We start from the raw sequence: 17779 nt of genomic DNA on the forward strand, positions 1-17779 counted from the left end.
GTTTTCTGTTCAAGTTTTCCTGTCATCCAGTAAGTGATGGGGGGGTGGGGGGTTGTAGCTCTTGTAAGAGGTCCAAGTGTTTCTAGCATATGTAGACATCTCAAATACATATCCTATGTTACCAGAACAGAGTAAGTGACATTTTGCCTAGCATTTTGAGATGTAGAGTATTTTTATTGACTTATAATGCTGATTACTTCAGTTAAGCAAAGATACTGACCTTATGCAAAATGTTAAATGGCCAATACTGAAGTTCAGCCATGCTTTTCCTGTGCCTCTTGCAGATTTGTAGAGTTGCAGCATTGCTCATGTATAGAATTATGACTGAGATTTGTAGGCCATCCAGGTTCTTTTTTAGGATTTCTGTATTGTAAAAGAAAGCTTGCATAATAACAGGAGTTGGTAAAGGCCAGCTCTTCTATTATGGATAAAATCTGGTACATACAATCAAAGGCAAAGTAAAGCTGCTCAATTTCCATCTGTCCTATGAGGTTGAAAGGGACTTAGCTTCAGGGCTATCCAACTGGCAGCCCAAGAGCTTGATCCAACCCACAAGGGGTTAATTCACGGGGCCTGGGCTCCCAGTTCAGGTGCCACTGCCTGCATCACTTTCCTGTTGCTGTCAGAGTCTCCGGTCTCCCCCGTGTTTCCTCCAGCTTCTGTAAACAGGTGATTGATACTTTGGGAAGCAGGAGTCTGCTATTAATTTCACATTTTTTTGCCATTTTGTAAGAAAATGATCATAGAATCAGAAGGTTGGAAGTGTCATGCGGACTAGCTTCTAAATGGCCAGGGTCCTACACCGCATAAGCTACAGGTGTGCCTGCCTCTACTGTGCTGGGCAGGGCCACTGGAGTCTCTGGGCTTTGGCCTCCCAGGGACAGGAAGCAGAAGCTGGAGAAGGGAGCAGGAGCCCAGCAGCGAGAAAGTCATGTGGGTAGGGGCACCTGAACTGGCTGCCTAGGGGCCATGAGTTAATCCCTTGTGGGCCACCAGTTTAACAACACTAAACTAGACTAACCTTTCAACCTCAAGACAGTTGAAAGTTAAGCAACTACTTCTTTGACTGTATGTACCACATTTTGTCCGTAATTTAAGAAGAGATAGCCATTACCAAGTCCTATTACTATGCAAGCTTTGTTCTTACAGTATAGTCCTTTGTACAACAGTGTATCACATACGTTGAATTCTTGAGCCTTCCTCTATTTGTACATTAAGGACAAAGCGTAACAATTTAATGCACTTTTTTTTTCACTCTAACCAAGAACTGCATGTTCCTGATGATAATTTGGAGGCCCTCTGCAAAAGATTTACCCTGTATTGACAGCAAGCACAACAAAATGAGTGTTTTGCCTAGGGAGACCTGCCACAGAGAGAGATGGGAAAGGGTTTTAGTACTTTAGAGTGTCTGTGTAAAGATCATAATTTTCTTACAGCTTTCCCATAATCCCTGTCTTCTGCCTACATAATGGAGAGCTTGAAGAAACCTTAACACCTGCTCAGACTTCAAGTGTGAAGTTGATGGTATGGCTGCAACTTATCTCCTTCATGGTTTCAGTGAAAGATTTGTGTGCTGTACTTCCTGGCTATGTTCTCTCTTTGCCTCTCCTTGGGTTGCAGTGGGTAAAAGGATGAACTTTGCTAACGAGGAAAGATGCAGAAAAGAGAAATGGCCTAAAACTCATGGTTTTATCTGTGATCAGCAATAACCTCACATGCTTTTACAGATATGTAATAATTGAAGAGTAAGTCACCTTTCTTCTCCCTGCTATTGTACTTTGGAAAAGACTGCCACACAGTTTTCTGTGGTTCTTAAATAGAGTTCATTCGCATAACCTGTACATGGAGTGGTTCCATGTACAAATACTGGATTACTTTGTAAGAAGAACTCAGGCCTGTAGAAACAGATTATATTGAGTAGTGTCTGCACTGTGATAGTTGTGCATGCTTCACCTGATTTTTTCACACAACATTATCAGCTCAAAGGAATTAGGTTATTCCTCAACTGTGTTGAAGTCGCTTATACTTCTGACTATTGTTCTTGCCACCACTATCTTATCAGTTAAGGAGAAGGGCAAATAGGTCTACCAACCTAAAAGCCTGGCAGCCCCTTTTGCAAATTGGGAGAAAGATGAGGATGTTAGGAGTCTCTGCTTCTTCTCAAGGAAGTTGTATCTGGAACAGAACCTAGCTGTCTTGTGCCCATCCAGTGAGCAGAATTGGTTTTACCCATCAGTTTATTAATCTAGGCTAGGGGCAGACATTCAAGAAGCCTGAGCCTGAATTGGTTCAATCTTTGCAGGTTAGTCTAACCTGGCTAGGCTGAACTGGTTTGTAAGTGGACAGATATTCTCTCTGGACTGAGGAAATTCAGGCACATGCCTGTAGTGGCTCAGGCTAGAAGCCAGGGGGGCTAGAGCAGCCCCCTCATCCCTTTCACAGCACTGAGCTGAGGGGGGTGGGCATGGCCAGGCCCCCACAGGACCTCTGATTAGGGAGGTCTGCCTGCACGGTCCCTATTGGCTTTTCCCCACTGGCTACTCAAGAGGCAGGAGTGTTGCCAGCCCCAGCCCCCTGCTATCAATCTGAGGAAATGGGTGGGGGGTGCAGTTCATTCATGTGTTGATGTTACTGAGCTTTTAAATCTCCCTCTCCCTGCTTCTTCATACTGTCTGCAGCAAACGACAGGGGAACAAGCCAGCAGGCGGTTGATAACAGTGATTATCATCTCATCAGCAAAACAATAGTCTCTGTCCATTACTTCAACCTCTCCTTAAACAGCTTTCTAGCTGACCTGTTGATTAGTTCCAGATAACCCTAAGTGGTCACTGTTCTGTCTGCCTGTCCCAGTGAAATTGGAGAGATGCACACAGCCACACCTCTCAGCGTTAGCTAGTATACCATGTGCCTAGGAGCTGTGGAGCTGGGGTCTCTGCTGTGGAAGATGGAAGAGAGGGAGGTGGGATTCCTTAAACAGCAAGGGGGAGGCGCATAGGGCAGGGGGAAGCCAGGCAGACCCCGCTGTGTCTACAAGTCTCTGCTACAGCTCTAGCCAGGGAGCAGAGAGGAAGGGCCAGCTCTGGTGTGGAGCAGAGAGCCCCCACCCATCCCAGAGAGCAAGTCAAGATGTTGGGTGCGTATGGTTTATCTTAAACCAGCAAGGGGTCTGGGACAGACATTGCATAAACCAACTTGAGCCAAATCAGTTAAGTCTGATATTACATTCAACCAGGTTTATATCTAACCGGTTTCAGCCATTTTCAAACTGGTTTATGTGCACTGAACATCTGTTCTGTTACAGATTTAAACCATTTTCTGATCACTTAAAATGGTTTACGTGTAATGTCTATCCCTAGACCTAATGAGAGGCAAACACTTTTGGCTAGGCTATCTCTCAGTTGGCTTCCCTTTATGTCATGGGGTGGGGGGGGTTCCCACATTAGGGTCGCATGGGCAGTAAGGAGGAATGAGGCATAAATTTTGCAGGTAGAGAGGATCATCTTACGTTTTCTTAGTCTTTCCCTTAAATCAGGCTGGCCATCTTTGGGTTGCCAGGCTGGATCTAGAATGCTGAGTTTCTTGCAAGTCATATGATCCGCATCCAGTGGCAGAGCAAGCAGCAGTGGCGTTAACCCTGCATGTTGACCATACTGCCACCACTTGCCCTACTGCTGAAAGGCATCTCCCAGGGGGATATCGACCTAGAAAATTGGCAGTGAGGTCACCAGCACCCATGCAATTAGTGTCCCTGCCATTTGCCCTGCTGTTGCTGAAAGATGTCCCCAATGAGGAGCTCAACCTGGAGATTCCCCAACAGATTAAGTATCAGCAGTGACAGCCTCACACCCAAAGTCATTGTCCTACCAACACACTGGTTCTGGCATCCATAGCGGTTGACACCACCGCTGCTGCTCACCCCACTACCAAGTATCTAGCTTCAGAGACTATGAATAACCATTTGAACAGCCCTGCCATAGATTGATCTGCCTGCTATAAACATTGTTGTGGTCTAATATAAACACAGCAATCATTTCTACTCTCTTTCTGAGAATAGAGACAATTTAAAAGTTATGCAGAAATTGCATTGTTATCTTGATGGAGTGAACAGCCTTGCATTCAGTGCTGTATATTTTACAAAATATATTTGTTGATTATGCTCAGCTGTTGCTGTGCAATGATGCCTCTGCCACAGACTCAGCCTTTACTTTATGATGCATGTCAATGTGATTGATAAAACTTCATTCTGAGATGACAAGAATGGAATAGCACTGTTTATTGAAAGCTCTGTGACAGCACTTGAATTTACAGCAGTGGGTCAGATCTCTGCTGCAACATCAGAACATTAACACATATTTTTAACAGTCTGTATTACATCACACGGGCTAACACTGACTTTACTGCAGAACAATATGAAACTCATATATTCAAATCGGTGAGCATATCTTTATTAGACTCAAAAGGCCTCATTTGCAAAGTAGGAATATTACAGTGTTCAATTTTGAAATTATGCTGAGATGCTATCATGTACATTAGATGAATTATTCTGTATCAGTTTTCTAATCTGATTATGTCCCTGTTGTGCATGAGAGATCATTTATTCTTATTAAAAAATATTTAGTATATAAACAAGGAAAGTTCTTGTTGCACAGTATTAAGAACATATAAGTCAATAGTTACACAACGTGACTCTATATTTGGGTATAAGACAGGTCAGGGTGGCACCCTATGCCCTCAACAGAAGTTAATACCACGGCATGATTGGCATCTGAGGAATATTATCCTAAAAATCCCATGTCCTGTCATGCCAAACTTGTCACTTCTGGGATGGAGCATAATATTCCTTAGATCCCAGTTGTGGGACTGCTAGGACCAAACTGGATCCCAGGACTGTCCCCAATCCAATTCTGGGAACTGGGCAAAGGGAAGCTGTTTCCTGGATCCCAGGCATGCCCCATGTCTGATTGTGACAATCAGCTCAAGTCTTCAAGCCTCATACCAATGATCAGTTGATTGTTGGGTATCAAGCATAGGACACTCCCATGTCTGTGATACATGCCACATTTTCAACTTAAGGTATGATACAAACCAGCCACAAAGATGTTCCACATATAATATTGTAAGTGGAACATCTTTGTAGCTGGTTTTCCATTTTATCACACCATGAATTCACTGAATCTGTGGCATGTTGCAATTTATGATGTGACTAACATGTTAATTTTGCCATAGATGTAACATCTGCTAGGGCCCTTAGAAACTAACAGCTTCAGAAAGGTTAAAGTTTTTGTAGGTGACAGGTGACTTTTTCAGATTGTATGACCTCAGAGTTAGAATTGAGGTTACGTTTATGAATCAAAGCATCTGAGTTGTCACCTAAGAAACATTATGTCCATCTGAAATAGTCTCTGATGTACCACCACTGTGCCCTGCCTTCTGCCTGGCTTTAGACTAACACAGCTAACTACCGCTTCCTATTTGGGCATGAATACACTAAAAAACATGTGAGATAAGAGCCAACAGACAATGTAAAGAGCTTCTTGATTGTAAGAATTTTTTGTTGATTGCATTGACTTATTGATGATAGTTGTGCTAGGTGGTTCTCTGCCCCCTGGAGACCAAATTAAAGCCTTTAAACACATGAAACCCTGATCATCAGTATTCAAAGTGAGCCCATGTGGGTTATAAAAGCAATTCACGTACTAACAATATAAAAGGAGGAGACAGAAAAATAACAAGAAACAAACAATCTCAGCAATATTAATGCAGTAAGGAGGTAGAGAATTATAATTGGAAACAAGAAGAGGAAATAGGAAAGGACCACATGAAAATAAAGACTTAAAAAAATGAGAAAAAATAGTGAGATAAAAAAACTAGGAGAAGAGGGAAAAGGAAAAGTAGGGGTAAAGAGTAAAGGATAAGTGACAGCATGGAAGAAATGAGAAATAAATAGACTTGAAATATGATGTTTTTTACACACAAAATGTCTAGAGACAAAGTACATACATGTTTTACCCAATTGTCCCTAAAATGGAGGAAGAAGCTAATTTTCCTTTTTAAAGTTGAAAGCCACACTGTGTTCTCTATGACTTCAGCAAAACTCTAGATTAAACCATAGACTAATCCACTGTCTACTCCTGCTTTTTTTCTTTGACTTCAACAGTAAGAATCTCTCCTTCTCCTGCTGTGGTGGAAGGAGACATGGTAACAATAAGAGACTTGTTAGTGATTCCTCTATGCAAACCCGAGTTGGGTAGAGGCTGAGAATTTGCAAGCGGCTCTTCCTTTTGTTCACTTGGGGTTTGGGGTTCTGCTTCTGCCTTGGGTTTCTTTTCCTCTGGGTCAGGTTTCTTTTCCTACAATAAGGAGTTAAATATTTCTTTATAGTGTGTGGAGACATATATTATGCCATGGATACTCTAATTAAAAATGGGGAGTTGCTAATCTGAAAGAAAAAAAAAAAAATTCAGGCAGAATTAAAATAGAAAGATTTTAGATGAATAAATTAAATTAAAATGTTTTGTGTCAACCAGAAATGTTTTGTATCACACCAACTTAAAAGTTTGGTTTCATTTTTGTATTACCAAATAAAAAAGATATTTCTAAATGAAAATGTCAACAGTTTGTTTTGAAATTTCAAATCAAAATATTTTGTTTCAAATTCCTGAATAGTTTCTGTCCTCCTCAAACTGCATTTTCAGTGAAACAGTGAATTTCTGTTTGGCACAAAGAGAAAAGAAAGCGAGAAGTTTGAATGGACAAGGTAGGCAATGTCCTGGTATCAGACAGATCGTGCTGGTCATGTTAGAATAATGTTTTCAAGAGGCGTCAGGATATTCTTAAAATTCAGATAGCTCCAGAGTTTATACAGTCACTTGTTATCTGTATTTCTCTTTTTTCTTTTTGCCGCCTCTTCTATTCCTGCACACAATGTGAATACAGTAATGGGCCATACTTTTGAATAGCAATAATACAATGGAAGTCTTGCCATTAACTTCAGTTGGCCTAAGTCATTTTGCTATTGACTTTAGTCATCCATTCTTTTTGCCCACATTTCTCCTTGCTTATCTCTTGAGCACTTGGAAGAGCCTACTGTATTTGCTATAGTGTTACCTGGTTTGCTTGCTTTATCTTCAGCTTGAGCAGCATACCAATGCCGCCTTTGCTTGAATTTCCAAGTAGTGCTCTGAACAGCTTAGGAGTTTGGGGTTTGGGGCCAAATAAGCTAGCCAAACCTCTTGCTTGCTGGTTTGGACCATCAGTAGTCTTACCCTTCTCCTTCAGCAGCACCCTATAGGCAGAATAGATAAGAACATACAGCAGTGAGATCCATCAGGTGTAATGCTCAAAATGCTCAAAATAACTTATCAAATTAGAGCAAGTTTTTCAGGGTCATTTTCTTCCCAACTTAGAGTGGCCAAAATTTGGTGGGAAGTTGTACGAGGTGACTTTCAGCAGCGTATGACTCTGTGGCAGACTACTGACTACTCTCTGAATTTTGAAATCCATTTCTTCTATGCATACTTTAAATAAGGTCACATAAAAGAAGAAGGTGGTTGTGTGGTGTAAAATGAGAAGCAGGTGTATCAGAGTATATTCTCCATTACTGCCTCTGAACATATTGTTAGGCCAAAATTCTCTTCTGGCCAGTGCTGCAGATAGCCTGGGGGTGCTGAACACTCACTCTACTAGTAGAATTCCCCATAGGCTCCATGAACGTGGAAGCTGGGGCAGGGGGCAATAGGGGTTGCCTTCCTCAAAAACATCGGATGTTGGGTGCAGCCAAGGCTGGAGATTTTAACTAGGGAATGCTGGAACTAGTGCTCCTGCTGGAACTAAAATCTTGAAGGTTGCTGGTTAAAGGGTCTTGCCCCACTGCTCAGGGGCAGACTGATCACTGCATTTGGGGGCAGGAAAAAATGTTACTCTATGGTCAGATTGACATGGACTTTGGGTGGTTTTTGCCTTTCTCTGTACTAGGGGGCCTGGTTCTCTTGGACTTCTCAAGTGTATTTAAGAACCCTTGCAGAGGTGGGGCTTTATCACAGGCTAAGGTGTTCTTGGTTTGGGAGGGCAACACACCTTTACTTGTGTAACAGCATTGTTTATTAATTCTAGGAACAAACGGAACAAGCACTTTAGCAGAGGGTTAAACTAGCTGATTTCCAGAGCTATCTTCTAGCCCTTCTCTTCTAAGACCGTGTGGTACTATGCTGCAACATGTGTCCCTGTTGGGTGCTTGGTCAGGAAGTGATAGGTTGATGCCTTTGTTTTCAGTCTCTTTCACTAAATTGTCATTTAGAAGATGAAATGAAAGCTTCTGAATTGCCAGTGAGATACAGTATCTTAATGACAACTCATTTTTCTCCCAGTTCCATGCTGTGCCTGATTACTGGTAAAAAGATGATGGAGTTACAGTCCAGTGAGTAGTTTTGTCAAGAATGTGCAAGGCAAACACTTTTGTGCTAACAGAAGGAAGAAATTGTTTATGTAAGAGAACTGCAGATACAGGTAAGAGTTTGGGATAGCAGGTTGAAGCAGTGACAGGGAGCTAAGTACCATGCTGTAGTTCCTGTTAAGGGAGTACACAGTTGGTGGGCCAAATGTCATCTGTACAGAGCTGCACAAATTTGGTTTCTTGAAGCCCAGGACTATTTTAGTACTCTAAAATGCGGTGGGACCCATGCTGCTGTCATTGCTTTCTAGTGTTTGTGCCTTGAAGTCCTGAAGTACAGGGACTGAGGAGTGCATTTTCTGTTTTGGTTTTGTTGCCATTAATTGAAAAAATGCCAGTTTATATGATGAATTCCCACAGCCTACTAAAAACACTGCAAATAACCAGCCAGCAAACAGTGGGACAAATTTATCTTCAGAGAAGTGCCTTTTACCTCAGTTCAGTTATGTCAGGGATTAATTTACACCAGTAATTCACTCTTAGATAATGAATTATTGGTCTAAAGAGTGACACTGTTAGCCAATGCAGTGCTATTAAAATATTTCATTGTAGCCCTTTCATGAAAGAACAGTTGACTTAATTCCAAAATCTTGCACAACTGCAAATCTCCATCTAAGCAGCGCATATCTAGGTGTATCTCCTGTTTGTGTCCTTACCTAGGATTTTCAAAAAGGATGGCTGGCCACATGCAAATGTAATGTTTTGGTGAAGGGAGGCTGACAAGCTGTGACACATGGCAGGAATCCAGAAACAAATAGTGGAGAATTCATTAGTTCTCAAATGAATGATGGACAAGTAAATGATGGACAAGAAACAGGATAGAGGATTGTTTGGGACAATCAGCTACTGAAAACAGCTGTATACACAGACTTTTGCATAGTATGTTTTGCAGCGGGCCTCATGCCCTTTTCAAAATTAACCTCTCCTAAGTCTACACAGCACAAAGAAATCTGCCATAGAAGCAGATGCCCTACCATGATCTGGTGGTCTTATCCAAGAATTCCTCCTCTTCTGCCTCCCTCTCCACCTTTCACAGGCATCACAGTGGCTCCTTTACCCCATCTTCCTATCCACCATTTAAGCTTGGTGGCTCAATCTGTGAGCAGTAGTCCTCTGGGTAGCAAGAATCTCACTTGTAACTTTTCCAGATACTTGTTTATGTTATGGTCTCAAGAGTGGCTAAGTACATTTCCCTTCTTAACTTCAGCTAAATGTTGGAGTTTGGTATTAGCTTGCTGAAAACTAGCTTGCTCTTTATTCTACTAGGGGCCTGAATCAGCTCCAGTTGACATGGAATTAATTTGTCACTCATCACCACTGCATTATAAGTCAGAGTCCAGTCCTCAGGGGGCCTTCCTTCACACTAGCTACTTATCTCTGCTGCTCTGGTTCCTGGGAAGCAATTGTGTCTGAGTGGGATAAGTGGGAGTAATTCATTGGAAGACTGGAAGGAGCTCAACACAGTAGACCCAACCATAGGAACTTTTCCCTTACTAAAATGTCATTCCTGTGCTTTTCTCTGTTTTCTCTTGGAGTGTTTGTGGGTCTGGTAGATGCAAGTTGAGAAGTGCGTGGGCCATTATACCAACCCCAAGCCACAGTAAATAGCACTAGGTTAGTAGTCCAAGCATTATAAAAGCATTAAATGTTTGCCAGTGCTGTATTCATAGATTCATAGGTGTTAGGGTTGGAAGAGACCTCAATAGATCATCAAGTCCGACCACCTGCATAGGCAGGAAAGAGTGCTGGGTTCAGATGACCCCAGCCAGATGTCCATCCAACCTCCTCTTGAAGACCCCCAGGGCCGGGGAGAGCACCACCTCCCCTGGGAGCCCATTCCAGACCTTGGCCGCTCTAACTGTGAAGAAGTTCTTCCTAATGTCCAGTCTAAATCTGCTCTCTGCTAGCTTATGGCCATTATTTCTTGTGACCCCCAGGGGCGTATTGCTGGACTTAGTTGAGTCTTTTCTGAATGCAGTCTACAAGACCTTGTTTTCATGATTTGTTCATAGCTGGACTGCTGGTTGTACTGACCTTTATAAAATTTAATAGCAAAGTTGTAGGTTTTTAAAATGCATTGAGGTCTGAATCATTATTAAATGTGCAGCTGAAAATGGCTGAGCAACACTTACACTGCTCCCAGGCCTCCCAAACCCAAGGAGAAGTAGACAATTATAGAGGTGCAGTGAAAACAAGCTGGAGACACTTAAATACATTTTGGAATCTCTGCACCAACCCACACACACCACCCAAATCTGAGCACATTCTTGTCAGACTTAACTTTAAACCTGTTTGTGCATGTCTTATAGCTTTCAGAAATGCTCATCAATTTATGGCTGTAAAATATATGTATCTGTAGACCTAATTATATACACACAACTGCATGTTTAAAGATCTGGTTTGTAACTGACAACCACTGTACAGTATCCTGTTGTTTCCTTTGCATGACAAGGCAAGGTTCTGGTTGGGTACATGGAGTCCTGTTAATGCTTCTGAACCATTTCTGGGTTTTCATACCACATGGAAAGGGACTGGCCACCTTGCTATGAGAAATCCACACAAAGTTATCAGAATAAGTCCACATCCAGCAATAAACAACTTGATTTTTCTTAAGGAATGTATGTAAGTGTCTATTGGTCAAAATTATTAAATCCATATCCAAAAAAGAAAGGATTTGTTGGAATTGCCAGACACACACCTTCCCTTCTTCATCAGGATCCTTTTGGAGTCAGGATAGTGCACCAAGATTTCATGGAGGCTCTTCTTGTCTAGAATAAAAAGGTTGGCAAATCCATGTGCCACCACGTTAGCAGTCCGTCGATTTCCTCCACCTGCTGCTAACAGACTGTAACGAGAGCAACACTGACAATAAGGCATAAGTGATAAGTCTCCTTCCAGGTGTTTTTCACTGAATACAGTGAAAACAGTTCACATTCACTCACATTTACAAGGTGTTTTCTCTAAGAATCTGAAAAGTCTGCCTGAAGAACTGAAAAATAGCTTTGTGTTAAGTAGGCAAACATCAGCTCATAAATAGGGACCTACTGAATTGGGAGCAACTGCCCCCCGATTTCATGGTCTAAGCATGGTGCCGGTTGCCATTTTTGTGGTGGAACACAGTGAGCCCCTCCCCACCCCCAGCCTCTGGTCAAGGAGCCCTGGAAGTCCTGTCCCTCTTCATCTGTCACTCTTAGGGGAGGGGTGGGACTTCTGGGGCCCTTGGCCAATCAGAGGCATGGGGGGAGCTGCCACACTCCACCACAAAAATCTCCCTTGTCTCCCCCCACCCTGTACTTCAGCACGCCAGGGCTTCCTGCCATTTTCTGTTTGTAGCTCCCTTCCTGCCCTGGTTTGATGGACTTTTTCCTAGTCCCTGCACTTTTCTGCAGGGGACCTACCGATTTCACAGTTTCTGCAAAAATTGCAAAATCACAATTTCAGTAGATCCCAACTCAGAAATGGTCACTGTTGTACTAGCAGTGCTGGAAATGTGAAAATCCATGTCTTGGATAGAAAAAGACCACTCAGCTGCCCCTTGCTTCAAGCCTGTCACCCAATTTAGTCTCAAAGTTTCCTACGTTCCACATAATTTGGCATTGCCTCATTTTTATTGTTGAAAACATCAACCTCAGAAATAAAGAATCATCGAGCTAAATTATAGAAAGAGTCATTTACCCTAACTGAATGACTCCCTCAGCGAGTTTTATGTTTCTTACATGAATAACTGTTTGTCCCTGACTTTGAAGATTTTCTCACACACCACACTCCATGTTTGGACCTGGGCAGGTTGAGTGGCATGTATGGGGGAGGTCTTTTCCCCTGACAGCTTGTGAATTGTCTGTCTGAAGGAGACAGCTGTTTGTTTTGGAAGTGATAAAACAGAGATGCTTTGCTAACAAGAGTCAGGCATGAGGAGTTGAATATCCAAATAACATTTTATATACTTCTACAGATACAAAGCAAGGAATTTCTTATATTCAGCAAACAAAGTTCATAGATTCACTTTGCTGTCCCGTGTAGCAGCAAATGCCATGTGGGACTGTCTCAAAAGCCTTGCTGAAGTTCAGGTGTTTTATGTCCACCACATGTCTTTTGTACATCCAAGTCAGTCTGTCAGAAAAAGAAATCCAGCTTGTTTGGCATGATTTGTTCTCAGAGAATCTTTTAATGGCTGTGTGTGATTACTCCTTCCTCTTCTAGGTGTGTGATAATAGGGATAAAATGTTAATCTGAAGTCAGTTCCTATAAATTAGTCTCTGTCTCTAATTTCCTCAGCTGCAAACAGATGTTGCATTTATCCTGAGACAAAATGCAAGCATACAAATGTCCAGGTCCATTGTCCCAAGGTAAATCCAAAAATAGTTTCCTGAATAAGAGGTAATAATAGTTTATCCCAGGATATTGCAGCGTATGTCTGCACAGTTACATCAGGATAACATCACTGAATCAATAGCAGAAAGGTGGCACTTTATTCAGCCACTCACTAAACCCCAGTTAGAAGGACGTTGTATGTACCTACCAATCCCAGAATATTTTTGTTTTGGCAAAAACACAGGCACAACTTATCCAGAGACAAGCGTAACATCTGTTGAGAATTAATATTGATAGCAAAAGGCCCCATTTAAACACAGGACTGAAATTAGCCCCTACATGCAGTTTAGCAAAAACATGAATATATTTTAAAAGTTTGTAAGTCCTTGAAATGAACCTTAACTCTTTTCCCTCCTCTTCTCCCAGAGAAATATTTTAAAGGATAATTTATACGCATTTTTAAATAGTAAGAATCCTCTCCCGTCCCCTCCTCCCCCCCAATTTAAAAAGAAGGGGGAAAGCTGTTGATATGTTCATGTAAAGAAGTTCTAAACCAGAGATCAAAAGGAAACCAGCAAAGTTCAGTACCATCCTGATGGGCAGTGTTGCCAAGTCCACTTATTACAAGAGGAATTGGGCTTGTTTTTTAAAAAGTTACTTTAGGTTTTTGAGAGTCTCAGGTTGATAAGCTTCCCCACTCCCCTCTCTGAAATGGGTTGAGCTTGTTTGGGGTTTGTATTTAAAAGCAGTGCCACTTTTTTTCTCTTGGGAATTGGCAACACATCACTCAAAAAGATAGGTGGATGTGTAACAGCAGAATTTCAGCTGATTTAATTCGTTATGGAATGCATGTTAATTTTCCTATTACACAGGACCTGGAGCATCTTGGCAGTATTTATAGTGACCTGTTGTAGAAATGTATTATTTCAAGCATGTTGCATGTAGGCAATGTGGATTCCCAATGACATGCTGAGCAATTTTTCTCCAAATCTGGTGTCATCTGCCCGCTGATGAGTACCTCCTCCTCCTCAGATCAATTCATTGCCTATTGTTTATGCTGGGGCCCCCAACCTGGGCGCTGTCTATTAGTGTCCCTGGAAGGATAATACGCTGTTGTCAGGAAATATGTTTATCACTTGGTGGGGATTTTTCCTACTGTAATGATGACAGTGGCAGAGAGAGTAACTGTGTGTTGGGAATATGACCTTGGTTATTGCGCACACTTCATGGAAGCACCCCCTTGAAGTGTTTTTGCTGATTCAAAAGTTTGAATCCCCATCCTTTCCAACTTTAGAAAAATTAGTGAAAATATCCCTGTTTTTTCCATTGAAATACAGGAAGGGAAATGAGGCCAACCATTTTCTTAACAATTATTTCTTACTTAAGAATAGATCAGAGTTTGTCTGACATCCCATTGCCTAATTCAAAAGTTGGTAAGTGAAGAGTAAGAAGCTACTTCTCTCTGACTTTTTGGATTTTTTCAGTTGAGGAAAATTCCCTAAAAGAAAGAGGAGTGATGGAAATAATAGGAGAAATTGGTCGAGGTTGGATGTCTGGGGATTTTTTTCCTTATCTACCCATTAGTAAACAATGACAGATTCCTAACCTTTTCTCGCAGTTTATAATTCAGTATTTTGAGTTTTATTGCTCTCTTCTTATACTGTCATGAAGAATTGATTAGAATAATAGCTTTTTCTCAAACAGCTGGTATGGTTTTATTTCCCTCTATCTGAAAAAAACCCTGTCTCTATGAGAAACTTTAGATCAGGTTTTTGCTACTTGCAGATTTGAGCATTGGCAAAGTACTATGTTCATGTCTAAATAAATTGGCACACTTCCACTACAACAAGGAAAGCTGCAAGCAAAGGAGACATTTAAAACTGGCACATAACTGTTTACTGGTTTTCAAAAGGTGGATTAAAGTTACAGTAAGGGGATTAACAATAACAGGGTGGCAGCTGGGAGAAATCAAGGTTCATATGCAACAGCACCTGGATTCAGTTATTACTTTCCTCATGCAGACCTCAGCAGGAGGTGAACAGGCTTAATCGTAGTGCTGGGCTTTAATAAGAAGGTTGTGTGACACAAAAGAGTTAATATATTTGGCACAGCAACTAATTAGAAAATATGAAAAATGTACGTGGTATGTGAAGAAGACTCCTCTCTCTTTCTCTCTCACAAAAAAAAGGGAAAAGAAAAGACTGCCAGGTGTTTGTTTTGTTTTGTTTTTTCCTCTTAAAAATATACTTCACTAGCATTTTAAAACCTGTGCATCTGAGGTTCAGCTTCTAAATCTATATTTAGACTTGTAAATAACCTGAGATAATTTGCTATTTTAGCTCCATGTGTTCTAGTAAAAAGAAGAATTCATTTGCATTATCTGGGCTAGCAACAGACATTCAAAAAGCCAGAGCCTGAATTGATTCAGTCTTTGCAGGTTAGTCTAAAACCCTGTGTAGATTAAATTGATTTGCAAGTGAACATACATTCCCTTTTGATTCCAGGGATGCAGCACAGGCCTGCAGGGGCTCAGGCTAGAAGCTGAGGGACACATGAGCAGCCCTCCCTTCCTTTCGGCAGCAGCTGCAAGGCTGGAGGACAGCTGATTGGCGGGGGGCAGAGGGGAAGCTGGCTTGGCCCAGCAGGGCAGTTCTGCTCCCCTCACAGGATGGGGCGTGGTGGTAGCTATGGCAGGTGGCTGCTGGGCATGGGGCCCACCAGTCCCTCCAAGACGCCCGGACAGCCCATTACCTGGCCAGACCGGGCTGTCACAGAACCGCAGCCACTGGAAAAGGCCCTGCCCAACCAGCTTCAGGTCCGCTCCAGCCGCATTCGGTCTGGGCATGGGGGGCTGACAGCAACCTGGCCACACAGCCTTGCCTGAGCTGCAGCCCACTGGGAAGGGCCTGGCCCCCACAGCCCAGCCTGGACTGGCCCCTCCACTTCCGCTCAGCAGCACCCACAGGGCAGCCCGGCTCAGCCCCACAGTCCCAGGCACTGGCGAGGCAGGTGGATGGTGGGGCCATGCCGGCCGGCTTTGGCCACGCTCCCTCACCTGCCACTGGTGTCAGGAGGGCAGGAAATGGCAGACCTGGGCGGGACAGGAGACAAGGGGGGAGATTAAATGCCACTCACTCTCCCTGTTTGCTTCAGGCTGCAGATGAGGGGCCTGACAGGGGCTGCTGCACCCTGGCCAGGCAGACCCCAGCTGCGATCCCTCAGGAGGCCATGCCAGTCGGTGTCTAGCCACACCCCACCGCTGCTCCGGCTAGAGAGCGGAGGGGCAGAGCCAGCTCTGCTGTCTGGAGCAGACAACACAGCCCAGCCCAGCTCAGGGCTGAAAAGCATGCTGGGATGCTAGGCTCTGGTTAACTTAAACCAGGAAGAGGTCTGGGACAGAAGTTGCATAAACCAGTTTGACCCAAATCAGTTAAGTCTGATACAACATTCAAGCAGGTTTATCTTAAACCCATTTCAGCCCTTTTGAAACTGGTTTATGTGCACTGAACGTCTGTTCTGTTACAGGTTCAAACCAGTATCTGATCACTTAAACAGGTTTATGTGTAACTTTTGTCCCTAGCCCTGGTGTTTGAAGGCATCTTATGTCACTGTACAAACAATAAAACAATTAAAATGGAACAATTATTCTTTTAGAATGGTCCAGCGAGTTTTGTCTGGTTCCAGTTTAAGAACACTCATTATGCATTATTCACCCTCTCAGATCTCACTACTTGAAAATGTATTCTTGATGATTCCATTAAATTTTCCTTTGCACACTTTCATTTCCTTGGTATTTGTCTTTTTGGGTTCTCATACCCCAGCAGTTCTTAATCAATTATCTACATCATGAAAACTTTAAAGTCAGATATTCTTTTTGTCAACCTGTGTGCTCACATCCCTCTATCATACCTTCCCTTCAGCAGCCATCCTGCTTACTATGAAGAAGTTACATGAAATAAATACTATTCGCTAAATGTTTTACTTACTGAATGACAACCACAGTTGTGGAATTACAGTCTTAAAACAGATTTTTACATTGAGCATTTGATCAACTTTAAAAAATAGCACTTAAAAACAGTTATAGGAGTACCTGATCTCCCCAAATACTGCTCCTGCTTTCAGGGTAACAAGGATTTTTGTGCTGTCAGGGCCTCCAAGAACATGAACTTCTCCCTGTTTGATGATATACATCTCTCTGCCAATTTCTCCCTGAATGCACAAATACATTAGAAACCTCCTGAGTTTCAGCAAATTAACAAACACTTTTTTGAATAATCTGACAAACATAACTTAACCAACCCCATTTGTCATATGTAAATTTACCACTTTAATGCAAAAAGAAAGATGATTTTGTGATATCCCAACTCTCATTGAGTAACACCTTATTCCAGATGCAGTCCTACTAATATTGATACCTACTGAAGTATTGTGAGCTATGATTCAGCATCAGTAAGGAAATCCGTGCCATCTATGGAAAGTGGCCATATAATTAACATTGTACTAGTTAGCTTTCATTGGCATGAATTAATTCTGATGGGATCTGAAGTGATTCAATAATATATTTAACAGAAGACAGTTTATGAAGAATGTTGTGCTTAGCTGTAATTCAGCCTTTTTATTTCTAATCATCATTTACAGAACTTAAAAGGAATATCAAGAATAATCAACTAACCAAAGCTCCTACTCTTTCCTGTATATTTACTAGCCAATTGAAGATTTTGCTATCTGTTTAGTTAGTACCCAGATGACGAAGATTTTAACTGGATATAAAGGATTGATATAATTAGAATACATAATGAAATGCAGCTGTAACAAAGTAATTTAACAGGTAAAAGGACAGGGTGATAGGATACCTAGGTATATATTACAAACATTAACAGTCCTCACAACATCCCTATGAAATAAGAATGGGGATATGGAGACATGGGACTCTTTAGCCTGGAAAAGCGTAGGCTCAGGGGTGATCTGATGGCCACCTATAAGTCTATCAGGGGTGACCACCAGGATCTGGGGGAACGT

At 42.2% G+C, this 17779-nt stretch overlaps 1 protein-coding gene across 1 annotated transcript in view; it reads right to left on the minus strand.

Annotated features, from left to right (window-relative positions):
* Positions 1-4265: 4265 nt before the first annotated feature.
* Positions 4266-17779, minus strand: part of LOC109316554 (cyclic nucleotide-gated cation channel beta-3-like) — a 48435-nt gene continuing 34921 nt past the window's right edge. The window contains exons 9-12 of the mRNA XM_019544782.1: positions 16851-16969; positions 11148-11294; positions 7108-7285; positions 4266-6350 (exon numbers count right to left, since the gene is read on the minus strand). Coding sequence (XP_019400327.1) covers positions 6126-6350; positions 7108-7285; positions 11148-11294; positions 16851-16969 — 669 coding nt within the window. The 3' untranslated portion in view covers positions 4266-6125. The remainder of the gene's footprint in view (positions 6351-7107; positions 7286-11147; positions 11295-16850; positions 16970-17779) is intronic.

Source organism: Crocodylus porosus, unplaced genomic scaffold (assembly GCF_001723895.1).
Source record: "Crocodylus porosus isolate Cpor-Errol unplaced genomic scaffold, CroPor_comp1, whole genome shotgun sequence".
NCBI classification, from domain to species: Eukaryota; Metazoa; Chordata; order Crocodylia; family Crocodylidae; genus Crocodylus; species Crocodylus porosus.